The sequence below is a fragment of the Schistocerca cancellata genome, chromosome 1 (genome assembly GCF_023864275.1).
Source record: "Schistocerca cancellata isolate TAMUIC-IGC-003103 chromosome 1, iqSchCanc2.1, whole genome shotgun sequence".
NCBI lineage: Eukaryota > Metazoa > Arthropoda > Insecta > Orthoptera > Acrididae > Schistocerca > Schistocerca cancellata.
Window position 1 is genome coordinate 322,242,026 of NC_064626.1, and position 27,459 is coordinate 322,269,484.

At 40.2% G+C, this 27,459-nt stretch overlaps 1 protein-coding gene across 2 annotated transcripts in view; it reads right to left on the reverse strand.

Annotated features, from left to right (window-relative positions):
* The window catches only part of LOC126173220 (juvenile hormone epoxide hydrolase 1-like), a 65,383-nt gene that overhangs the window by 25,035 nt on the left and 12,889 nt on the right, over positions 1-27,459 (reverse strand). For both annotated transcript variants that reach the window (XM_049920941.1, XM_049920940.1), the window contains exons 3-4: positions 9,833-10,380; positions 9,348-9,547 (exon numbers count right to left, since the gene is read on the reverse strand). In XM_049920941.1, the coding sequence (XP_049776898.1) occupies positions 9,348-9,547; positions 9,833-10,380 (748 nt within the window). The remainder of the gene's footprint in view (positions 1-9,347; positions 9,548-9,832; positions 10,381-27,459) is intronic.

Consider the following 27,459-nt stretch of genomic DNA (forward strand, 5'->3'; position numbering starts at 1 on the left):
CAGCATTTGTAGACTTGGAGAAAGCTTTTGACAATGATGATTAGAACAGTCTCTTTGAAATTCTGCAGGCAGCAGGGGTAAAATACACAGGGTGAAAGGCTATTCACAACTTGGACGGAAACCAGAGGGCAGTTATAGCAGTCAAGGGGCATGAAAGGGAAGCAGTGGTTCAGAAGGGAGTGAGATATGGTTGTAACCTATTCCCAATGTTATTCAATTTGTCCATTGAACAAACGGAAAAGGAAACAAAAGAAAAAATTGTAGAAGGAATTAAAGTTCAGAGAAAAGGAATAAAAACTTTGAGGTTTGCCAATGATATTGTAATTCTGTCAGAGACAACAAAGGACTTGGAAGAGAAGTCAAATGCAATGGACATTGCCTTGAAAAGAGAATATAAGATGAACATCAACAAAAGCAGAACAAAGGTACTGGAATGTAGTTGAATGAAATAAGGTGAGGCTATGATAATTAATTTAAGAAATGAGACACTTAAAGTAGTAGATGAGTTTTCTTATTTGGGCAGCAAAATAACTGAAGATGGCCGAAGTGGAGATGATGTAAAACGTAGACCAGCAACACCACAAATAGCATTTCTGGAGAAGAGAAACTTGTTAACATCAAATATAGATTTAAGTGTTAGGAACTCTTTTCTGAAAGTATTTGTCCGGAGTGTAGCCACATATGGAAGTGAAACATGGATGATAAACAATTTAGACAAAAGGGGGATATAAATTATCAAAATGTGTTGCTGCAGAAGAATGTTGAAAATTAGATGGGTAGATCATGTAACTAATGACGAGGTACTGAACAGAAATAGGGAGACAGGAAATTTGTGGCACAACTTGACCAGAAGAAGGGATTGGTTGACAGAAGACATTCTGAGACATCAAGGGATCACCAATTTAGTATTGGAGGGAAACGTGGTGGTTAAAAATCATAGAGGAAGATCAAAAGATGAACACAGTCAGCTGATTCAGAAGGATGTCAGTTGCAGCAGTTATATGGAGATAAAGAGGCTCACAAAGGATAGAGTGGCATAGAAAGCTGCATAAAACCATTCTTTGGACTGAAGACCACAACAACAACAACAACAACAACAAGAATCAAAAGGGAACAATAAGATTGGAGAATATGCTTGAAGTGCTTGGATTAAAAAGGATGTAAGACAAGGATGCATCCTTTTTTCCCTGCTATTCACTCTACATACTGAAGAAGCAATACTAGATATAATAGGAAAGTTCAAGAATGGGATTAAAATACAGGGTGAAGGGATACCAATGATAAGATTTGCTGCTACCTTCAGTGGAAGAGAAGAAAAATTATGGGATCTGTTGAATGGAATGAACAGTTTAGTGAGTACAAAACAGGGATTGAAAGTAAACCGGAGAAAGACAAAGGTAATGAGAAGTAGCAGAAATAAGAATAGTGAGAAACGTAACATCGAAATTGTTAGTCACAAAGTGGATGAAGTTCAGGAATTCTGCTACATTGGAAGCAAAATAACCAGTAATGGATGAAGCAAGGATGACATAAAAAGCATACTGATATCAAACATAGGTCTTAATTTGAGAAAGAGATTTCTGAGAATGTATGTCTGGAGCACAGCATTGTATGGTAGTCAGTCAAAGACAGTTGAAAAACCGGAACAGAAGAGAAGTAAAGTGTTAGAGATGTGGTGTTGCAGAAGAATGTCGAAAGTCAGATGGACTGATAAGGTAAGGACGAAGTGGTTCTCCAGAGAATTGGTGAAGAAAGGAGCATACGGAAGACATTCACAAGAACAAGGGACATGGTTATATGACATGTGTTAAGGCACCAGGGAATAACCTCCACGGTGCTAGTGGGAACTGTAGAGGGTAAAAACTGTAGGCAGGACAAAAGATGGGATTACATTAGCAAATAGTTGAGGACATAGGGTGCAAGTGTACTGAGAGAGACCCCCAGGACTTTCTGCAGTGATCAACAATCATGTTTGATCAACTGTCACGGGCACCTGCAATTCAGGTGCTCCGATTTGAGACTGCTTTATTCAGATAATTGTTTCATCTTCATTTTGATGGCCAAGAAATATATGTAACTATTTTTGTTCATGGAGTAATTGTGACTAAATCAACAACAATTATAAAAAAAGTACTTGAAGAATTCATGAAACATTTTGAAATTGCAGCTGATGATTCTGTTCACTTTGAAAGATTAGAAATCATGTGACCCATTGAAAGTAAACAACTGTTTGTCTGCCTGAAGGGTTATATTCATCACCTCTAAGAAAAATTCAACATGCATGTCCCATGCAACACACACTGGTTGCAGTATACAGTTGCATTTGAGTCAGTGCCCAGCTAATGAAGACAAAGACCTAAAATAATGTTTTCTGTCAGTCAAGTAAGTGGGTTACTCAACAACCATGAATTGCTCATCAGACTGCTGTTAAACTTATCCTAAAATGTCTTCAAGCTACAAGAAACAAGGGTATTAAATTTAGTGGTAGTAATTATTAACTTCACGTGTATCTAGATTCTGATTTTGCTGCAGACATCTATGCTCATCATTCAACAATACGCCATATCGGTATCCTGACCGCAAGACCTGTTACCTGATCATATTGCAAGCAAAAATGTGGTGCCAGGTATACATCAGAAGCAGAGTATGTTGTAGCATCTGATGCAAAATCACCTGGATTTGTAAATTCTTACAGGGACTTGGTGTCAATGTGGAATAACCAACTCAGCTCCGACTGTCCATACAGTGAATTATAATTAATGAAAAACAATGAAAATCACACAAGGAATAATCACATTGACAGTAAGTTCCATTACATTCATGAAAAAATAAATGATGGTTCCATTCTTGCTTCTTAGGTTAAATCACTTCAACTCGCAGACGTGTTTACAGAAACCCTTTAAAAAAAAAAAAAATTCAGACAGATTGCAAATCAGCAACTGTGTCTTCAAAATCTGCAAGCAAGATTGGGAGTGTTGCAATATATATATATATATATATATATATATATATATATATGGTTATAATAGAAGGAAACATTCCACGAAGGAAAAATATATTTAAAAACAAAGATGATGTGACTTACCAAATGAAAGTGCTGGCAGGTCGACAGACACACAAACAAACACAAACATACAAACAAAATTCAAGCTTTCGCAACCAACGGTTGCCTCGTCAGGAAAGAGGGAAGGAGAAGGAAAGACAAAAGGATATGGGTTTTAAGGGAGAGGGTAAGGAGTCATTCCAATCCCAGGAGCGGAAAGACTTACCTTAGGGGGAAAAAAGGACAGGTAACACTCGCACACACACACATATCCATCCACACATACGCAGACACAAGCAGACATTTGTCAGACAAAGTTTGGGCCAAACTCTTTGCCTTTACAAATGTCTGCTTGTGTCTGTGTATATGCGGATGGATATGTGTGTGTGTGCGAGTGTATACCTGTCCTTTTTTCCCCCTAAGGTAAGTCTTTCCGCTCCCGGGATTGGAATGACTCCTTACCCTCTCCCTTAAAACCCATATCCTTTTGTCTTTCCTTCTCCTTCCCTCTTTCCTGACGAGGCAACCGTTGGTTGCGAAAGCTAGATTTTTGTGTGTATGTTTGTGTTTGTTTGTGTGTCTATCGACCTGCCAGCGCTTTTGTTTGGTAAGTCTCATCATCTTTCGGAAACATTCCATGTGGGAAAAATATATCTAAAAAAACTATATCTAAAAAAAACAAATATATCTAAAAACAAAGATGATATAACTTACCAAACGAAAGTGTTGGTATGTTGATAGACACACAAACACACACACAAAATTCAAGCTTTCGCAACCAACGGTTGCTTCACCAGGAAAGAGGGAAGGAGAGGGAAAGACGAAAGGATGTGGGTTTTAAGGGAGAGGGTAAGGAGTCATTCCAATCCCGGGAGCGAAGACTTACCTTAGGAGGAAAAAAGGACAGGTATACACTCGCGCGCGCGCACACACACACACACACACACACACACACACACACACATATATCCATCTGCACACATACAGACACAAACAGACATATGTAAAGGCAAAGGTTCTTTGCCTTTACATATGTCTGCTTGTGTGCGGATGGATATGTGCGTGCACGCACGAGTGTATACCTGTCGTTTTTTCCTACTAAGGTAAGTCTTTCCGCTCCTGGGATTGGAATGACTCCTTACCCTCTCCCTTAAAAACCACATCCTTTCGTCTTTCCCTCTCCTTCCCTCTTTTCTGATGAAGCAACCATTGGTTGCGAAAGCTTGAATTTTGTGTGTGTGTCTGTGTGTCTATCAACATACCAACACTTTCGTTCACTGCATACCCTTTCCCTATTACCACTGTTAATTCTGATGTTTTGTGTTCAGTGCTCGTTTATCCAACAAATCTCATTCATCATAAGGCATTATAACTTGATTGCATTTAGTCCAACAGTGTGAAATCAGAATATATCTGAGATATCTGTCCCATAGAACGGAAATTTTGTGGTAAATCATAGTTTGGAGTGAGCCTAATTCACTTGTTCATTGGGTACAGAACCTAATAGGCACTCTTGTAAGGCTTTTGGGCCTGCTTGACATTCAGAAATTTCATTTAATTTTCACCACTCGTGGTACTGATTATTATATCATTTACCTTCACTTCAATTATGTAATCAAGAATGTAAAATAAGTCAACTGGAAACAAAGGAAATTGTGTAATTCCAGTATGAGAAAACATTGGGTGATTTAATGGAATGGTTATCAAGATAGCTACATAAAACAGATTGTCTCCTATAAGAACTGTCACTACAGCTCAAACAATGTTTGTCAAGGCAGCAACGCTATGTTTCACATGCAGGCAGCCTTGTTTCTTGGCCTCTACAAAGAATTACAATGACTTTTATCATATGATACAATATTGTTTTAAGTTTGGTACAAGACCATCTGGCTTTGAACTAGGAAATTTAACTACTGCTTCGCAGTATATATTAACTACTGTATCACTGTGTATTTATTCCTTAATGAATTTTTTTGAGAATTAGCACTTTTTTTTCAAACTAACAGATCATTTTGAGGAATCCATACTAGAACTAAGAATAATCTACATAAAGAGTCAAACTCACTACGATTCAGAAAGCTGTTCATTATTAAAGAACATACAACTTGCCAGCAGTCATAAGAGGTTTAGGTTCTAAAAAATTACATTTTAAGATAAATCTAGATCTATTGGTGGCCATCTCCTCGTATGACAATTTGTTTCAGTCCTGACAGGAATTGCTGTTGTCAGTGAATAGAGATCCACTTCAACCAGTTTTTGAATGAACATTGTCGCACATGAAATGGCACATCTTCAAAGGATACAACAATACAGAAACTGGGCATCAACAGGTATTAACAACAGTAAAACTGTATGGGATACTAAAAAATTTTTTTTTGACTGGATTGAGAATTTCTTAATAAGGAAAACACATGGTTAGTCACTGACATAAATAGAAGGAACTTTCTGGCAAACAATAATAATAGTAGCCTCAGACTTTTTGCAGATAATGCAGTTATCTATAATGAAGTACCACCTGAATATGCTACCCAAATATTCAGTTATATATTGGTAAGATTTCACAGTGTTGCAAATATTAGCAACTGGTTTTAAATGTTCAGATATGTAAAACTGTGCACTTCAAAAAATGCAAAAACATAGCAACTGTAGCTACAATATCCTTGAGTCGCAACTGGATCAGTTAACTCACACAAATACCTAGATGTAACAATTTGTGAGGGTATGAAATGAAACCATCACATCTGCTAGTCATATGAAACTGTGAAACAGCAGATCTTCTAATGTAATTTGCTTGCTGTTATATATCAACTACACTTGTAGGCTGCCGCTAAAGGTAGAGCTTAATATGGTGTCCATTCATAGTGAAGCAGCCTTCTGTCATGGATCTCAGGGATCAGGCACACACTGAAAAACTCTAGGTTGGTCACAGATGTGCTGGCAGCTATTGTTTATGTGCTCCTGTGGTGTATGTACATCATTAATGGGGCTTGCATAAACCAAATATTTCTAGTGACCCTCAAAACTAAAAATCCAAGGAATTGTCATTGGGGGAACAAGCTGGCCAATGTACTTGACCTTTTCGACCTATCCTTTGAACATTAAATGTCTGTGTGAGGCCTTCACAGATGTTTTGGAGAAAATGAATCACGCTACCTGTCTTTCATCTGGTACTGGATTTGCATCAGGACTGCATGTTGGTTATGAAAATTAAGAATCCCATCTTATGTGAAACCAACTTTGTCCATGAATTGTATTTTTATTGTGAAAAGTGGATCTTTGCCACATCTTTGCCACAGCCACTGGCAGAAATGCATTCTGGCAGGATGATGTTTTGGCCTTATGGCTGTAAATGATGCTGGTATAGCAACTATTCATGCACGGTTTCTCAGAAAAAGACAGTGACTAACTCTGATAGATGCTGAAATTCTATGCACACTGATTCCAGGATCTTCAACTTGCTGCAGTTCTCATTCCTTCACAACAAAAATATGAATGGTGCGAAGTCTGTGGTGATTTGCTCTTACTGGAGTTATGCAACTAAAGTCTGCTAGTTGCTGGAAATGATGGCTCTTAAGTTATGCGTTTTAAAACCCACATTGGTCTTGTTTTGGTAAACACTACTATCTTGGAAAACATGGCAACCTATTTTTTTAACACCCCATATACAATAGCCTCTGTCATGCATTTCACATTGGTCTGCAGGTATGCATGCAGACGTAAATAAATTTCCTGATGTGTATGCTGAGAACAATTCCATCTTCCATGATGACAACAAACATGTCTACAACCTATCACACATTGATTGGCCCACTAAATAAACTGATCTTAATCCTACAAGAAATAGCACAACTATTTAAAACAGTGGATGAAACACAGCAATCAACATCCCCACAATTATGGAGCTATGTAGTATACGGGGTGTTCAGAAATTCCCTTTAATTCTCCTGGGACTTATAGAGAGAAGTGAGTGTATAATATTTTGAATAAGAACCCATGTCCAGAAGCATGCTTTTCCATTCTAAATGGTTTCAATTCAGATGTGTAATTCATCCATGTCTCCTGAGGGAAAGAGAAAAATCTCACAGTTGCTTGTCCTGGTGCACAATAGGGTAGACAGGATGATGTGTACTGCATCAGACTGTCACCTGATGTCACTTAACGTATGCCTTGCTGTGAGACCCATACAATGCCTGTGCATCTCTGATACAGTAAACATGTTTCAGTACACTTTTTCGGAATACACAGACATGCTCCTTGTGTATGGTGAAGCTCGAGGTAATGGAAGAGCTGCTAGTTGGCTGTATCAAAAAAATTTTCTGCAACATAGGATACCATCGTACAAACTTTTAGCCCGGCTATTGTTTCCATGCCAAGTTCTGTTATGTAAGTTCACTAGGGACTGTGCTCTGAATTCACAGAACTGCCGTGTCTGGGCAAACAGAAACACTATTGCCATGCAAGTTCTGGGACTTCAGCACAGGTTTGGTACTAAGATGTGGGCAAGTATTCTGGATAAACATGTTGGCATGTCAGTCATGTGACTGGGCCATACCTCCTTCCACTCAAGCTATCTAGTCCTGCACACCTGATCTTCCTACAAACTGTATTGGACCCATTCTTGGAAGCTGTGCTACTCAATTTTCGCCAAGAAATTGTGGTTTCAGAATGATGGTGCACCACCTCACTTCTCACAAGTGGTTGGGAGACATCTCTAACAGATGATATGGTGAAAGATGGTTAGGCCAAGATGGTCCAACAGCATGGCCACTGTGATTGACAGATTTAACTCTTAGGGATTACTGCTTGTGGGGTTGTATGCAAAGTTTAATTTATGAAACTCCTACATAGACAGACAAAGATCTGCTTGCATGAGTTGTGGCTCCTCCTCTAAAAACTGAAGAGAGACAGGTGGCATGGAAAATGCGTATCAGAACCTGCTTCATAGGTACAATGTCTGTAACAATGTTACACACAGTATGCTGGCTTCTTTTTTGTTTTGGATTAATGTAAAGACATAATGTTTAAGGGTTAATGTAAACAAATGTGCATAAGTGATAAATGGATGTTTACTTATGTTTTCTTTCAAATTGTTATCTAAATAACTGTACTGTCTCACAGCTAATTAAATCACTCAAGTAGAAGTGGATGAGTTAAACATCTGAACTGAAACTGTTGTAGAATGGAAATGGTATGTTTCTGGACATGAGTTCCTATTCGAAACATTATGTACGCACTCCCCTTTACAAGTCCTAAAAGTTTGTAATGGGAATTTCTGAGCACTCTAATGGGTGGCTTCAGCTGGATACAGCATACCTGTTTTTGTATCGCTATAGTTGTAAAATGTTACGTATCATTGAAAAGTAATCTTTGCACCGCTACGAACTCTTGCTGAAGTTGTGTGGACTATCTCTTTAGTATAAAGTTACCTGCCAATGGCCTAGAAAGCCAAAAGCCAGTTCATAACTAATATTAAACAAGAATTATTGTGGAACATTAATACTAAGTATTTGAGTTTTTAGTATGTACATGTTCCTCCCATGAACTGACAGAGTATTCCATAAATAACTGAAGAAGCTTGTGAATCATCTCCGTTACTGAACTTTGGCCATTATCAAGGCTACAGGCAGTTTTATGTGGTATTAAAGTGATGTCTCATTGGGGTGAGTTTTTGTCTGGTGTGCTTAATTACAATAAATAATTCATATCAAACAGCAAATATTAATTAGTGATAGAAGGCAACATGTTCACATTGAGTAACGACTATTAATGAGGTTGTACTCTGTGAGGGGCAGGGGAGGGGAGTTGTCTCAGACAGACAGATGCAGCAATTCAGTATTAGTCTGAAGCAACCATAACACTTATTGGCCAGTGACTTGTAATAAGTGCACTTAGATCCACTTGTCTTAAAATTTCAAAACTACTTTGTCATTCACTATGAAGCTACAACAAATTGCTACCCTCTGCACCCCCCCTTCCCCCCCCAGTTCATCATGTTATCCTCTTTACTACCAGTTTTGACTATAAAATATGGATTATATTTCCTTCTAGTATATGACCAAAGCATACTTTTCCACTGTTTAAGTAATCTTGACTAGTGTGTAGTGTAACAGCGTTTGAAACAAACTGATCATTATTTATCCTTGGTATAGAGTGAGTGTGAGCTATAGGTATTGGCTGACTGTGAATATCTCTTAATGCACTCCTGACTTTACCTTTTGTGTTTATGTTTAAGTATAAGTCTTACAGCTAATTTCAAACAAAGGAACTATGTTTACAACAATACAGATAAAAAATGATAGCATACCAATTGTGTCTGGTTTTGTGGCTTGGAGATGCAGGTAACCAGATTCCTCAAGCAAAAACTGAAAATGTTCCCACAGAGGATAAACTTTGTCAACATAATCCTTTTCAACCACAAATGTTGGCCAAAGACTCCCCAAAAACAGCTTTATTGTGCTTTTCAAGCTCTGTACAAAACAGGCATTTGAATGAAGCCCCTTTACACTGAAATTGACCCAAGACTGTTAATATTAATCAGACATCTTACAAAAATTTAGAAACAACAGACGTCACAGTTGCTCTGCTCTGATGAATTGATAAAATGTCTCACATATATGCCAAAAATTTGTACTATTAAACACAAACTGTGTTGTGACAAAAATAAGTTAGGCAGAAACACTATATTTCATGTAAATACATTCTAAGTAACTTTAAGCTTATAACAAGTCTTGTATTGTGAAAATGGAGATTAAAGTTATTCGATTGCATCCAAATAAAATAAAAGCATACTTCTCTGGAAAAAGGGTGGCCATATTAGATGCTATCACAGCTCCCCAGTCTCCACCTTGTACAATAAATTTTTGCAGCCCAATTCTTTCCATAAGGTTCTTCATAATTACTGAAATTTGAGTAGCTCCAAGGCCTGGCTTTGCAGCACCATCAGAGAAACCATACCCAGGCAATGAGGGCACTATAACTTCAAAAACAAAGTTGTAACCTGCTTGTGGCTTCACTAGATGAGGTATAATCTCATAAAATTCTCTCACAGATCCCGGCCAACCATGCAGTAGCAGCAATGGCAACACTTCAGTTCCTTCAGGAACACTGGTTGGCTTAACATGAATGAAATGAATATCTAAGCCATCTACACAAGTCTTGAATTGTGGAAATTTGTTCAAAAACTTTTCTTGTTCTCTCCAATTATATTTTGTCTTCCAGTATTCTATTACTTCTTCCTGCAAATATTTTGTGTTGAACCCATACTGGAATCCTATGCCCTCAAGTGGTGGAGTAAGAGTTGGTAATAATTCAAGTCTGTCTTGTAAATCATCCAAGACCTGTGACAAATAGTTAAAAAGAGTTAATACTGAATCACTATGATATAAATTTGATGTTTTATGAGCTATCTTATACCACATGTACACACAACAGAAATGCCAATAATTTTAACACACACCATGATGGCATTCAGTTTCCAATGTAATGGCAGAAGCAGAAATTCAGTCACCAATAAATGAAAATTTTGAAATTTGTGGTAAGGTTAAACGGGACCAAACTGCTGAGGTCTCGGCCCAAAGGTTTACACAGTAATTAATGTAACTTGAACTAACTTACGCTAAGAACAACACATACACCCTGCCCGAGGCAGGACTCTAACCTCCAATGGGGTGAGGAGGGGGGGCAAAACCGTGACAAGGCACCCTAGACTGCGCAGCCACCCAGCATGGACCAATAAATGAAACTGAATATTCTGAATTACTACATGCTTTGATAGAAAAAAATGACCATCATAAACATTCAAATTCATGAACTTTTTCCTCTGCATAGGACAGCTCATTTTGGCAAAACGAGAGTCCAAAAGCTATCTTGTGTCTTTTCACTCATTTATTCATTTAACTATTAGGCCAAATTCTACAAATTATCAATACAGTGTGCAGAAAACATTCAATGAGAATAACATATGGTATACACCTAGATTTCATGTAGAAAACTGTTTAAGGGACTAAGCATACTAACACCAAAACACATTTTACTACATTCTACAACTTGCAATTAACAGTCAGTCTCAGTTAGCAAACAAATATTCGTAAAAACTTAACAATTACAAGAGAGAATGTTTGACCTTATTTACCTTCAGGAAACTATTTTTTTAGAACTGGCAACAGACATCCATAAAAATACCAGAAACTATCCTAGCTTTCGGAACTATTATTTCCTTCCTAGGAGAGGAATGAAGGATAGGTAGGAGAAGGTTAGAAAGGAAGTGCAGGTCACTTAAATGCCATGGGGGGTGGGGGGTGGGGGCATCTTGAGAGCAATGGAGACCAGTGGTGAGAGTCCAAATTCTGGTCTGAAATACAATTTCAATTTTACAAATGTTTCTGCTCTATAAATTTCTCTCTCTCTCTCTCAGCCTATCAAACTATGAACAATGTCTGCATTCTTATTAACAGCAACAGAAGCCCATAGGAGCAGCTACAGAAGCCCACAGCAGGAATGATATTCTAAGGCCAATTTTCCGTGCTATTTCTAATAGCGATTTCAACTTCTTGTCTGGTTTCTTGAACATTGTTGGCTAGGAGAGAAAGATCAGCAGTAAATCTCAAGCAGTTTAACCTTCGAGTGGGTGCACTGGGGTACTGAGTATCCCATTGAGGAATTTTGTAGTGCTGTAGCGTAATGCAAAGCCCTGCACTGTGGTAGGTCTAGGTATTTGTTACTTGTTACTTGATTCCCCCCCCCCCCCCCCCCTCCCCATCCTCAACTCAGGGCCCTCAGCATCGTGTTGTTTCACAAGGATAAGGGTAATGGAGCACTCCGTATCCCAAGCATCTGCTTGTGTTATACTTTCTTGTCAGTTTTAACATGTGTGCCACTTTACTTTATCTAAGAAAGTGATTGAACTCTAAAAGCAATCATAACAGTATTTATTACAAGGATTGAAAAATATAAAAGTAATGTTTTGTAGGTTTTTCGTTATGTAAGAGTTGTTAGCCAACAATTAGAATTTTTTGTCTATTTGTTCCCAGGTCCAAAGATTTTATAAAGCTTGACAAGATACTCGCATACCTTCAAGAACTCATTGAAGTTGAGAGACGTGGAATAAATCTTGTTGAGATAGCTGAAAGGGAAGGTGAGCTGAGTGACAAAGAAGTTCATTTTAGCGATCAAGACCATGAAACTAACTCTGAACAGGAAGACAAAGTGGGAATGAGAAAGAAAGAAGTTCAGAAATTGGGTTTTTCTCAGAAAAAGGCAAACTATGAAAATGAGTAAAAAACCAGCATCTAAGACAAAAAACTAAGCAAAAAATATTATTAAGTTTCACAAGCTCACAAGCTATTCAAACAACATTTCTAATGAAATTGATGCATTTTTCAAGCTTTATGAAACTGATGTAAGTATGCTAGTATTCCATACTAACATATTGTCACATAGAAGAAGGTGTAATTAGATGAATGATGAACATTAACTTCACTTAACGAAGGTTTATTTAGCACTTGCACATACAAGAGTGCAGAGTGAACTGCCTCCGGCCAGAACACATACGTATATATACAGTTACAGAACATGCCAGTACAATGATTCTTGATATTTGTGGATACTTCTAGAATTTCCTTGAGCCAAATATAGAAGTTAAAATTTTACAGTTCAAGTGAGTTTTGAACTCAAGACCCCCCATGCAACAGTCTAGTATCATAACTGCTACACCACAGTGACAGTGCTACTCAGCTTCTTCTGCAACATTGCTCCCTCCTTAAGAGAACAGCGTCTCAGTGCTACGTCGGCCACGTCCGGGAACGAGTCATCGGTCTTGCATACTCCGACTCCCGATGACTGATGTTCGCCCTGGTAGTGATCTTCTCAGAACTTCCTTTGCCGCTATGCTCTTCATCACCTTGCTGCTTGTTGCTTGTCACTGGAACTTCAAATTTACCCTGGGTTGCAGGATCCTTATAGGGCTTCATTCAAAGGACGTGGACCGTATCTCTGATCTTCTGTCATCTTGTGTCGGGGTCAAAAACTTTAACTTCATGAGTAACATCAGACAACTGTCTTACAACCTTATAAGGTCCAAACTAGCACCTGAGGAGCTTCTCAGGGAGACCAACTTTCCAAACAGGAGCGAAGATCCAGACGAGGTTACCAGGCTGGTAAACGACAGGGCAGTGGCTCCTGTCATACCTTCGGCGATCGTTTTCTTGAGCCTGCAACGTGCAGATTCGTGCTAACTGCCGAGCTTCCTCAGCTCTAGTTAACATCTGGCCAAGGTAGTTGTTGTCCACGTCATTAGGATGTAATAGAAACACAGTGTCCATCATCGTAGCCACTTCACGCCCATGCACCAGGAAAAATGGCCCAAATCCTGTGGTGTCTTGTTTGGCGGTGTTTTAGGCAAACTTCACGACAGGTAGCACCTCATCCCAGTTGCTCTGCTCAACACTGACGAACATTGATAGCAAGTCGGCCACGGTCTTATTAAGGCATTCAGTAAGCCTGTTAGTTTGCGGATGGTAGGCAGTCGTCATGTAATGAGTAATGTTGCACCGACGGTTTATCTCTGTCACAAGATTCGATTGATAAACTTTCCCTCAATCTGTAATTAATGACCTTGGGGCACCGTGTTTTAATATGATGTCTTCCATGAAAAATTTGGTTACCTTGAATGCTTCGGCTGTATTCATGGCTTTTGTAATGGCATGGCGTGTCAGATAATCAGTGCAAACAATAATCCATCTATTTCCACTACCCAGACATTGGAAATCGTCCGAGGAGGTCAATCCCAACACGCTGGAAAAGTGTTTCAGTTGGTGGAATTGGTATGAGTCGGCCAGGTGGTTTCTGAGGAACTGCCTTTATCCTTTGACACTCTCGACAGTGCGACACATAGTGACGGACACTCCTAAATAAACCAGAAAAATCTCTTGTGGATCATATCGTATATCTTAATAAATCCTGGTGTGTCATGGAATTTCTGTAGAACATCTAAGCGCATGTGTTTAGGAATCACTGGTAGCCACCTCTTTCCAAATGGATCAAAGTCTTTCTGGCAAATTAATCCACTGACTACCTTAAATTGCCCTTTCACATCCTCTGATCGATTTTAGGCAAGCGTAATTTGAGATATCTTGGTGTCCTCCTCCTGCTCAGCAGAGAGATCTTTGAGTGCAGCGAGACAGTCACTATCTTCATCAGTCTTTATGGTCTTGCACAGGGTTTCTTGAGAGACAGTCGGCATCTTTGTGTTTTCTTCCACTATTGTACACTACGGTAGGGTTTCTTGAGAGACAGACAGTATCTTCGCATTTTCTTCCAAATTTGTACACTATGGTAATGTCATACTCTTGAAGACGTAGTTCTCACCTGGCGAGTCGTCCTGTTGGATCCTTAAGACCTGTCAACCAACAAAGTGAATGATGGTCTGTAACAACTGTGAATGGCCTTCCATAGATTAGCACTTGGCCCAGATCACAGCAAGACATTCTCTTTCTGTAGTTGAGTAGTTTCTCTCGGCTTTTGTAAGTGTCCTAGAAGATAAGGCTATAACCTTCTCTTTTCCATCCGAAATTTGCACCCGAACAGCACCGATCCCATACCTGCTGGCATCTGTGTGTAGTTCTGTAGGTGCTCTCTCATCATACAGACCAAGTACAAGGTCAGTTGTCAGAGCTTTTCACAGCACATTGAAAGAATCTCGTTGAGCACCACCACAGATAAATTTAGCATCGGCTTTTAACAACTCTTGGAGTGGCCTGGCTTTGATGCAAAAGTTGTTGATAAAACGATGGTAATAAGAATATAATCCAAGGAAGCTTCTCACATCTCTAATATCACCTTTTCTGGGTCTGGACGCACACCTTCATTTGACACAAGGTGTCCAAGTATTTTGATTTCTTTTGCTCGAAAGAGACACTTTCTTGGATTAAGTTTCAGTCTGCCTTCTTGGAGACAATTAAGAATGGCCCTCAGTCTTTTTTACATGTTCATCAAATGTCTCTGAGAACACTATATCATCATCTAAATAACACAGACACATTGTCCACTTCAGGTGCCTTAGAAGATTATCCATCATCTGTTCAAAAGTTGCTGGTGCATTACACAAATCAAATGGCATTACCTTAAACTCATACAGTCCCTCATGGGTGATGAATGTAGTTTCCTCACGATCAGCCTCATCTACTTCAGTTTGCCAGTATCGTGAGTACATGTCCATGGTTGAGAAAAACTTAGCCCCCTTCAGACAATCTAGTGTTATCATCAATTGGTTGAAGGGGGTAAACGTCTTTTTTAGTTATCTTATTAAGCTTCGTGTAATCAACACAAAAGCGCTAACTGCCATCCTTCTTCCTGACGAGGACCATTGGTGACGACCATGGGCTCTGTGAAGGCTGAATAATGTCATTCTTCATCATTTTCTCTACCTCGTCACGAATTATTCGACGTTCCATTGCTGACACATGGTATGCTCTCTGCCTTATTGGTTGATGGTCTCCAGTGTTTCACTGTCTATTTGTCTAATTTGCTCTTCACCTGCTGATTGAAGCATTCAGAGAACTCTTGTAGAATGCCAAGTAGCTTCTTCTGTTGTTCCCTAGTGAGATCTGGTGATTGTCAAGCTAGAAGATCTTGTCTCGTAGTGGTAGCTCCAATTTCACCCACAGACTCAGCATGGGAGGTTTCTATGATGCTCAGCTGTTCGGCAATTAATGGCTCAGCATTTGCTACGCGCATGCATCTTGGAAGGATCTGCAGTTCTCGGTGACAGTTAACTATCCACAGTTCGCTGAATCCATTCTTAAACGAGATAACAGAGGCTGGGATGACCAAGTTATTCTTCAGTGGTATGCTTCTCTTACATTCCACTACACGATCCATGGGTCGATGCTTGGCATGACACATGGCAGTTACCTTTCTAGTGCTGATTGCAGGAATGATCACTTCATCCAGCACACACACTCGGATGCGCATCTTCCTGTCCACAGTATCTCATCTCGTCTAGCACAATATTCGAGCGACAACAATCTATAATTGCCTGAGAAGCTTTCAAAAAGTCCCATCCGAGAATGATGTCATGAATACACTCTTTTAAGACTATGAATTCTAAGGGATGTGTATGGCCACTTATACCCACACAAATGACACATCTTCCTGTAGGTTTTACACATTTCCCATTAGCCACCTTCAGCAGAGATGTTTTGTTGTCGACGAATAGGGTTTTCTGCAACTGGTGATGGTACTTCTCCGAAATGACTGAATATGATGCTCCAGAGTCCACAACAGCTTGGGCTGGTCAGCTATCCGCGAGGATATCGACATAGTTTCCTATAATTTTTGTAGTGATTGACAGCGGAAGACTTTTCTCTTCAGCAGCCTCACCTCCAAGGTCACACCCTTTAGTTTTCCAAGTTGTGGCGGCTAGGTGATTGGGCGGAGCTTCAAAATGGTGATGGAGACCTCGATTGGCATGTTGGAGTGTGTCCTCTCCAGCAGCTAGCTTGTGGCGATGGTGACCTACGTCATCCTGCACTAACATCATCATCTTCATCTTCGGTGTCCCGGAGTTGGCGTTTGCTAAGATCCGTCTGCTGTCTTCTGGTGTGGGCGTCATAAAATATCCGCCGTCTTTCTTGACAATAGTGCACCACATGTCCCAGTCGTCCACAGTGGAAACATACTGGTTGGTTATCCTGGTTCCTCTTGGTGTCCAAACAGGTTCCTCATGCAGCATTGTAGGAACGTCACTTCACTTGGGTCTTGACTTTTTCACCGTTTTAAAGGGAAATGAAGGACGAGAGATTGGGTTCAATGTCTGTTCCACTTCCTCCCTTATGACTTCTTGAAGCATCTCTGTTTTTTGCTCACCGTGCAATCCAAGTGCCTTCTGAACTTCCTCTCTCACTATCTGACGGAGAACACTTCTGAAATCCGTTCCTTGCTCCATCACGGACATCGATACGACATTTGGAAGCCATTCAAACTTCTTGTGTGTAATTCTTTTTTTGATGCATTGTCTCGATATACTGGCATCTTTTTATGAAGTCGTCTGCTGTCGAAACCTGCTTCAGGACATGTATCACGTTTGATACATGTCCTCAGAAACACCCTTCATGAGATGTGCAACCTTACCTACCTCCTTTATTCTAGGCTCCACTATTTTACACAGCTACAAGACGTCTTGAATATAGGGTGCTGTAGTTTCTCCTGGACACTGTGCCCTGCACTTTATTTGTCTTCAACCTTGCACTTCTGTCGTTGTGCGTCGCTGAAATACTTGTGCAGTTCCACCTGGAATACTTCCCAGCTTGTGAACTTCTCCTCGTTGTTCTCATACCATTGCTTGGCAGTGCCCTCCCAGTAGAAAAACACGTTAGCCAAACACACGGTGTCATCTCATTTGTTAAATTTCGCTATAGGCTCATATACCTTCAGCTACTTGTTTGGATCTTGGCCATCATCACCAGAGAACCCGGAAGGATGTCTCATGTGGTGGCACACAGTTGCTGTCATTGTAACATCGTCGTCTTCTTCTGTCTCTGATAGATTGCAATTTGCTGAATGTGGCTCGAACTCCAGTTTCTGCCCACGTAAACGGCGGCTGTCGTGGCCCGATGGGAGCCACTGTGTCGTCAATAATGTGAGCTATCACAAGTTTCGATACCCGGTGCCTCCACCAGAATAATGTCACGTAGAAGAAGGTGTAATTAGAGATGAATGACAAACCATAACTTCACTTAACAAAGGTTTATTCAGCACTTGAACATACAAGGGCGTGGAGCGAACTGCCTCCGGCCAGAACACATACGGTAGATATACTTGTATAGTTATGGAACATTCCAGTACAATGATTCTTGATATTTGTGGATACTTCTAGAATGTCCTCGAACTGAATATAGAAATTAAAATACACCAAAGTGACGGTGCTACTCAGCTTCTTCTGCATACAGACACACATGCACGCATCCACGCACACACACGAGATTGTAAAGTTATGGACAGATGCGAAATTATGGCACCATTGAACATTTTATTTTCGGAAGATACAAAGAAAAGTCAACAAGTAAATGTACAAGAACTCTGGGAGTCAGATGGTGCAGGTTTGGATATCTTGGGGGGAGGGGGGGGGGGGGCTACAATGAGTTGTAAAAGATTTCTATTTGTCTGGCTTGGAGAGGTTTGATGACATTTCCACCGAAAACGAAAGGAAAAAACTTGACAAATTAGCTGTTGTCAGAAAGCTTACACATTCCTTTACAATCAGCCTAAAATGATCCTATAATCCTACTGAATATGTGGCGAGCAATGAAATGTTGATTGGATGTAGGGGTCACTACTCCTGGATGCAGTACATACTCTGGTATTTTGGTCCGACAATTTTGAAAGCTACTAGGCAGCACCCCTACGATCTGGAAGTGCTGCTGTCACCACCACAACACTAAGCATAGGCCACACCTGCCATGCCAGCCTACCTGCACTCATGGTGGTCCTACAAAGCCGGCATCACCAGGGCTCACACTGCAGTCATGTTCTGATAGCGCTTGTAATCATTTAGTTATTCATCATTGCTTTGCTCCCTGATAATTGCTACATCTTAGTACCTGATTTGGTTTTGCTCTCTGATTTTGTTATTCTGCCTTATAGTCTGTGTTGTCGGTCGTCCCTGTTGTGTGTGTTTGCATTGTACCATGATTCCCCGTTGACACCGTCGGCTGGTGTGCTCCGGTCTCGTTCGATTGCAGTAACTAGTACTGGCGATGAGGTAAAAGGTTAACAGTGCATTATGGATGCAAAACTTGTACAGCTCGTGGAACAACAACAGAAGCTGCTCCCGCAGCAGCAATTGCAACAGCAGTTCCAGCAGCCAATGGACCTTTTGCATCAGGAAACTCAGCTTCTGTCAGAACAATTACAGGTACAAGGTTCACAACCCATACTGATTGAAAACAGGAGCTAATAATCCCCGACTGAGGTCACCTCTCAGATGGAGTCCTGCCATTCCGCATTTCTGTCGTTTAACAATACCAAGGAGGATTGGGACATATATTTGCAGTGGCTGAAACAGCACTTCACATTTCAGGTTTCTGATGATGCCTCTAACATTCACTCTTCCTTTCTTGGGCTTCCCTGTAGGCATTTTTCTTACTTAAAAAGTTGGCTCCTCTCTCAAACCCGGCTGCATCACTTTCGAGGAAATGTGTTTGTTGCTGTCAAACTATTATTCACAATGATTAAACATGGTCACATTGCGCTCTGAGTTCCATCAGCACCACAAGAAACGATGAAAGTCCTATCACTAACGGGCAACAGATTTTCAGTGTCTGAGTTGTCGTCGTGATTTCACCTGAGCCAACACATCTCGCAAAACCTCATATACCGATTCCCTGATTCATGCTGCAGTGGTCCAATTGGTTCCCAATCCAGAAGTTTGCACATGGCTCTCACACTAGACAACCCTTCCTTTGACAACATAATGAAAATTATGCATTCTTAAGATCGCACCGGCATCAAACAAACGTTCTATGGCCCGCCCCCAGATTGTAATGGTTCGACCACCACCATGGAGATGGGAGTTCTCTCAAGCCTTCCTCCCGATGACAGCATCAAGATTCATCACTTTTGTACATATCAATGACCTCTGAGCAGCCTGTCCAGCTGAGTTGGTGCTAAGAGTGGGGTCTGCTTTCTTGTCCTAACTGTTTTGTGATGCACCAGTGTGCAGACTGCGCTGATTGCTGGATGCACTGCACTCATTGAGAAAGGGAAGGACAACTCTGAACTGTCTGCTGTCAGGCATCCTGTCAATCCAACCCCACTCCTAACTTGTGTCACAGGATGGTGCATGAACTTCAGGCCACTGTTCCCCAGGGGAATTCTTGCACCTCCAAGCTGTTTATTAATTTCACGACTGCTCGTTAGGACATCTGTTTCCAAGTTGACATGGAAGGACATCTGTTTCCAAGTTGACATGGAAGCAATGGTCTCCCTGGTCCATCTCCCGACATACGCTTGTCTGAATTACCCGACATTGCCCCGCCTCTCATAAGGTGGTTGCATATGGTGACAGAGGTCAATTCTCCACTACGGTAACATGTAAGATGGTTGCAGGGCCATTAACACTGTATGTTGGCAACAGTCATTCCACTGGCAACATTTTCGTTATGGATGCTTTCTTGCTGTTTGGGTTCTCCGTCATGGACAAAGTTTGGGTTGTCTCAGACACAGTCCCCTTCCAGGAACATCATGACCTTTGTGCCTCTTTCGCGTCTCTGGGTGTTTGAGCCTGGCTTCAGGTGCGCCACCAATTTTGAGGCATATATCTCTTTGCATCCAGATGCAGTGCCCCATTTCTGTTGAGCACGTCATCTTCCAGTCTCCTTACGGATGACCATTAAGCTCTAACTCTATCACCTTCATGATGTTGGGAGTCATGGAACTGGTCAAAACTAGTGCTTGGACCACACCACTGGTCATTGTCCAGAAGGCAAAGGGCTCCCTCTGGCTGTGTGGAGATTTTAAGTCTATGATTAATGCCCAAGCTCTGATGGAAACCTACCCTGTACTAATCTCTATTGGTCCATTATGGCCAGCAGACATCAGCTGATACGTATTTTTCAATTCAATAAACTTTACCAACAGCCGTACACTTTAAAGATATTTTATTTTATTCTGAAAGCAACCAATTTCGGCAATTCATTTTGCCATCTTCAGGCATCTGCATAGTAAAAGAATATAAATGTAGTAATACAAGGGTGTACCAAATCAAGCTTACAGGATGTGACAGGTAATCATAATATTGCTTAAGCTTAAACATGATGAAAGTATTGGAATTAATCAAATGTAAGTGTACATCCAGCACAATAGACTAAAACTTGTGTACATATTTATTAGTAGCATTACACCAAATCTCTGTGTATATTCAGCACAATAGACTAAAGCGTGTACATATTTGTTCATCATAAAACTATTTAATATCACAGATTTACTAGGGAACATGTAAACTGATTAAAAAGATCAGCACTAGACAGTGTACAATTAAGAGCTCTGTAGAAACAAAGCTTTTTTTTTCCCTTTTAAATAATAAAACCGTACAAATTCTTTTAGATGAGGAATCTCCTAGTATATACGAGTATCAATCTTCATTTAAAGTAAAATGACACAGTAAGCCATGAAATACGATAGTATGAATATTTACAGCCTAGGCAATGTCACAGATGGCAAGACAAGTAGTTGTCACAGCATCAAAAATAGCCTGATGCAAAACCCAATGGCAATTGACATATTAAGAGAAAATAGCATGCATAGTGAACACTAAGATTATTCACAACTATCTTGTGGCCTAGGTTATACAGGAAATCGGAATAAAAGATATGATTTGGTTTCCTTTATATCAATTAACAGTTTGGCATTACCAAAGTGAAACAAATCAACAAGAAATTCAAATCCTACTTAAGCAAAGCAAAGCAAATCATTAAGCAAGGCAAATCTTCTGAAGTTCACAGCTGATAACTTCATACAATTTCACTGGGAGTATAGGGCACTACCTAACGTGATCATCTATAGATGCCATACCATCTAAATAATAAGACATAGCAAGTTGTGTCACAAACGGAAATGTGGGTACAGAAAAAAATAAAAGGTAAATGAGTGTGCGAAGACCGCCATATTGTTGAAGCTGAAGCCCATAAAGCGAGCATCATCATCTATCTCAAAACTCATCTCTACAAAGGACATCATAACATTCTCCATAAACTGCATGGGGAAGTAAGGACAAAACTGACACACTGATAAACTAACCGCATCCTAATCATACTCATCAGGTGTAGTCAAGACATACAGAGTTCCCATAAGTGAATTGGGGAATGTGTCAATTTGGGTTTAGAAAGCAACTGGCTAAAAGGTGGTAACTGATAATAGATAACACTAGTTCCCATTATAAGGAAGCATTAAATGTTTCATTGTCCTAAGTATAAAAGTAGCGTATAACATACCAATAAACTGAAAACATGGTCACTAATAAACATATGCTGCCTACCACGGGAGTAGATTGCTATAAAGCGGATACAAAGAATTGAGGAAACAAGATCTACGAGCTCATATGAAAGTGACATATAGCAAGCTTTACATAAGCAATCAGTGTGTTACAGTACAGATGAAAAATTACATTCATACTAAGATTCTTAGACAACAAAATATAGAAGAAGAACTGTATATTGTCAGAAACATAATGGTAAAACATGTAAGGGCTTAAATAATGAGGTACATAAATATTGCTAAGCAAAAGTGGCACCTATCATCCAAAGAAAAGCCTCCAAAAATAACAATATGAAGTCCCAAAAACTACGTATCACTAGATCCTGACATGCCAAAATCATTATGGGTTATTCTTGCTAAAATGGTACTATAGTTATGACAGAGATCGCCCCACTGGAATACAGTAGGTCGCTATTAAACTACGTATCTCACTCAATGAACTGACCATATCATGGTGAAACTCCTTGAAAGCCTAGTATCGGCAAACATGGATCACCAAAGAAATGACTGAAGTGTAAACAGCTATATAGGTATTCACAAACAAAATCATGACCCTACCACACCCTGTTATAGGTAAAATTGATCTCTTATATGACATGCACTTCTGTAAAACAGTCCCACTGGACTACTGACAGGAGCACCACTAACAAAGACTACCATGTGAAGGAAAAACTGGTCTGTACTAAAAGGAACATCATATGCTGGCCAACGAATGTAAAATGCTTCACAAAAATCTATTTGACCTCAAGTCAAGACTACTTCAATACAGAAATACGGGTAATTCTAAAAATTGTATTGGACAAAAACCACAAAAGTGCTCCACTATTACTGAAGTCAACCCATGAAAATATATAATCATCAAAATACGGTAACACTAATGTTGATACTGAAAACAAAACAGAAGATCAGTAAAACCTAACAATAACTCTTAAGCTGTCATCCTATACCATTTGACAGGAGTTAAAATAGCAGTGTTAACAGGTATTACATCTAGACAGAGTGATCTCTATGAAAAGAAAGTGAACAAATGTAATGTAAAACTACATCACACATCTACACAATAAAATTGGTAGGGAACTAGACAGTAAAAGCACAGTGACACTAGTAACAAAAGTATGATACCTCAACGTAATAACAACATTCCAGTGAGGCCACATTGGTGCAAGGCTACTACAATCCCATCATCCATTTCATCATATCAATAGCTACTACAGAATATAAATTACTCACCAAATGCATTTTTCAAATCAATGAACTTATCGTCCTCCTCAGGGGACACCGCCTTAACGTAGCACTGTCCGTGCGGCGAGGAGGTTTGCGTGCTCTGGATCCGGAGGGCTATGCCGGCAGTAGCGTAGCTACCAGCAGGGTCACCCATGCCGGACAGGCCAAAGGGGAGGAGCCAGACAAAGTGTGTCCCACAACGATCTATCGCCCCCCTTTCCTATCCCAAACCTGTCCTCACCAATTCCTTTTCCTGTCATTCCCTGGTATATGTACAAAAGGGAAGAAAGACCTCTATAGGCGTGGAGAAGCCAATCTTTCTACAGGAGAAAACCCCGAATGAAAAATCCTGGTCCTCCAGGTTGGGGGTTGGCGACGGGCTACCAACCCGTCCTGGAAAAAATAATCACCAGTACTAGCATCACAGAAGAGCCTCGGATAGGACTGATCTCTGTAAAACGACCTAAGCAAGAACAAGGACTACGGAAGGAAATACAACTAGGGACCTGGAAAGTCAGAAGCCTATACCAACCTGGGGCAGCAAAATGTGTAGTGAGGCAGATAAGTATCAAATTGATCTATTGGCCCTGCAAGAAACAAGGTGGACAGAAACCGGAGCTACAGAAATGGAAAACTATGTCATATTCCATGGAGCCTCAGAAACAAACCACTCACTAGCAGTGAAGAAATAACTCTGTACCACTCTCATAGATTTTAAATCAATCAACCCCAGAACTTCACTACTAACCATAGACACGGGAAAACACAAACTCACATATATAAATTGTCATGCCCCAACCGAAGAAAGCGGTGACATCAAAAAAGATATTTTCTACGAGGAATTAGAAATGGTTTTAGACAATGTACCAAGTGAACATTACAAAATTATCCTTGGAGATTTTAATGCGAAAATAGGGAAAGAAGCAGCCTTCATGGGGACCATCGGAAAGCACAGTTTACATGATGTGAGCAGTGATAACGGCACTAGACTGGTTAGCTTTGCGACTGCAAAAGGCTTGTTTATAAGTAGTACTGATTTCGACAGGAAGAGAATATATAAAGGAACCTGGGTGTCCCCAGATGGGAAAACAGTGAACCAAATTGACCACCTAATTGTAAAGAAGAGAATAAAGAAGTGGATACAAAATATTAGAACGGCAAGAGGTGTGGAATGTGGATCAGACCACTTCCTTGTCAGAGGAAGGATGAAAACAATATGGAGAGCCAGGAAGCACAAAAGAATGCAAAGCGTCACTCGATATGACCATGAGAGTCTGACTGAAGATAATATAAGAAGAACTTTCAAGATAGCACTAACAAACCATTTTGAGGCTTTGAATGAAGAGGAAGGAGATACTGTTGTAGATCAGAACTGGAAGGCGATTGCAGAGACCATTAAAGAAACAGCCCAAGAAGTAATCCCAAAGCGAACTAGGGGAAAAAAGAGTGTGGTTCAATGAGGAGTGTGAGGGAGCTATCAGGGAGAGACAACGGGCCAAACTACTGTGGATACAAAGCAATATGCAAGAAGAAGAAGAAGAAGAATCGAAGTTTGATGAAACACGACGGCAGACCCGAGCCACATTGAGGAAAGCAAAGAGAAAATATGTTAAAAGTATCATGGAGGAAGCTGAACAAGACTTTCATGGAAATAGGTATAAAGAACTTTATAGAAAAGTCAAAAGTTTTAACGGAGGGACATACCATCAACACAGATTCATAAATAATGCCAATGGAAGAATGTTAACAGAAGATCAAAAAATTGGACGAAGATGGATGGAATACTTCAGAGAATTACTAAACTCTGATGAACCAACCGAACTACCTGAGTTTGATGAACCAGTAACAGTAGACCCAGAATATCCTCCACCCACCATTGAAGAGATAAGGAACCAGATTAAAAACCTTAAGAACGGTAAAAGTCCAGGTGAGGACGGTATTCCTGCTGAACTTCTCAAGGCTGGAGACGAAATCCTCTGTTTCAAAATCCACAAGCTAATCGAGCAAATTTGGGTAAAACATGAAATACCAGAGGAATGGAAGGTAGCTGTGATATGCCCCATATATATAAAGAAAGACAAACCATATGTGACAACTACAGGGGCATAGCGCTACTCAACACCTGTTATAAGATCTTCTCCAACTGCCTATTAGAACGAATAAAACCTATAGCAACAGACATAATTGGAGAATACCAAGGAGGTTTCCAGGCAGGGCGATCAACCACGGACCAGATTTTTGTCCTAAAACAGGTCTGTGAAAAAATGTACGAATACGGACGAGAGATACATCTCCTGTTTGTAGACTTCAAGAAGGCTTACGACAGTATACATAGACCTAGCCTGATTAGAACTATGACAGAGTTTGGTATACCAAAGAAGTTGGTCAAACTGGTAGAGGTATGCCTAAATGACACAAAACTTAAGGTTAAGGTGGGCAATCAAATGACAGAAAGCTTCCAAGTTGTAACAGGATTACGCCAAGGAGATGGGCTATCACCTGTCCTCTTCAACCTGGCACTCGAGAAGGTAATGCGGGATTTCGACAAAGAAAACATCAAGGGCATTCAAATTGGTAATGAACACATTACATATCTGGCCTATGCAGACGACATTGCACTATTAGCATGCACACAAGAAGATCTGAAGAGAAGTATCCATACCTTGGAGTTATTGGCAGCTAGGATCGGTCTACGAATTAGCTCTGAAAAGACAGAGTATATGACCATAGGAAGAAAGATCCAGAACTCCCAAGATTTAATTGTGAACAACACCAGGTATAAACATGTGAAAGAGTTCAAATACCTTGGATCTTTTTAACAGAAGTAACATCAACTGAAGCAGAGATAAAAGCACGACTGCAGGCGGGAAACAGATACTATCACTCTCTAGACCCTATATTAAAATGTAGAAGTGTCTCGCAACAACTAAAGCTACGGTTGTATAAGACATTACTAATGCCAGTAGTACTTTATGGTTCTCAAACCTGGAGCACTCGAAAACAAGACCTTAAGCGACTGCTAACATTTGAAGGGAAAGTCCTCAGGAAAATATTTGGACCAGTCAGAGATCAGACTACTGGAGAATGGAGAAGACGCCATAACACTGAATCAGAAGAGCTGTACAAGGAGCCTAACATCTTGGGAGTGATGAGAAGCAAAAGACTGCAATGGGCTGGACATGTTTTTAGAATGGAGGCAACAAGATGGCCCAAAATCACAATGGACTGGATCCCGTCAGGCAGCAGACCAGTGGGAAGACCTAGAAAGAGGTGGATCGATGGAGTGAGAGAAGACCTGTTGCAGCTGGGAGTCACGGAAAACTGGAGACAGATAGCAGAAGACAGAGACGGATGGAGAGCTCTAACTGTGGTGGCGCGCGGTCCTCTGGGCCTGATCGCGTGAAGATGAAGATGAAGAAGAAGAAGAAGAAGAAGAAGAATGAACTTATCATATCGTGCCATAAAACTGGATATTGTGAATTTCAATCTAAAAACACAAAGCAGTGAAGCTTATAGTAAAGGTTCAAGATGAACATCAAATCCGTATGTGCTGCATGCCAACTTAACATTGAGCAGCGGCTTCATACAAAAGCGTGACACAGCAGCTGAGCCCACCTACATTCCATGAATGTGGTCAAAGATATTTCCACCGAGTCAAAAGATAAAAGACAGTCAATGGTAAGGATAGATACATCATAAAATCATAGACATGTAGAATGCATGCGATAAACAAACACAACACAAAACAGACTGCGGGAAGAACTAACACGCGCAAGTGCTACCCATACAATCTCCTTTTTAGATACCAGACTTCAGTTCACAATAGTTTGTGAAAAATTTCGAAAAAGAACTTATTCTTTGATTCTGTTTGTTCATTTAAAAGATTTCCATGTTCTTTCCCCGCATGGACATAGATTTCCATATCTTCAAAAACATCCATAGCCCCACCTTTATCAATGACGTGCAGTATTTCTAGATTGTCATTAATGCCTACAATCTTATGTTTTGTTGTTCGCAGGTGTTCCTTAAAAGTAGAATGCTTAATGATATGCAGAGCTGTATGCTCTCGAAATCTTTCTTTAAAAGTTCTACCGGTGTGTCCAATATACATTACATCACAGTCACTGTATTTAATTTTGTAGATCCCAGACCTCAAAAAAGGA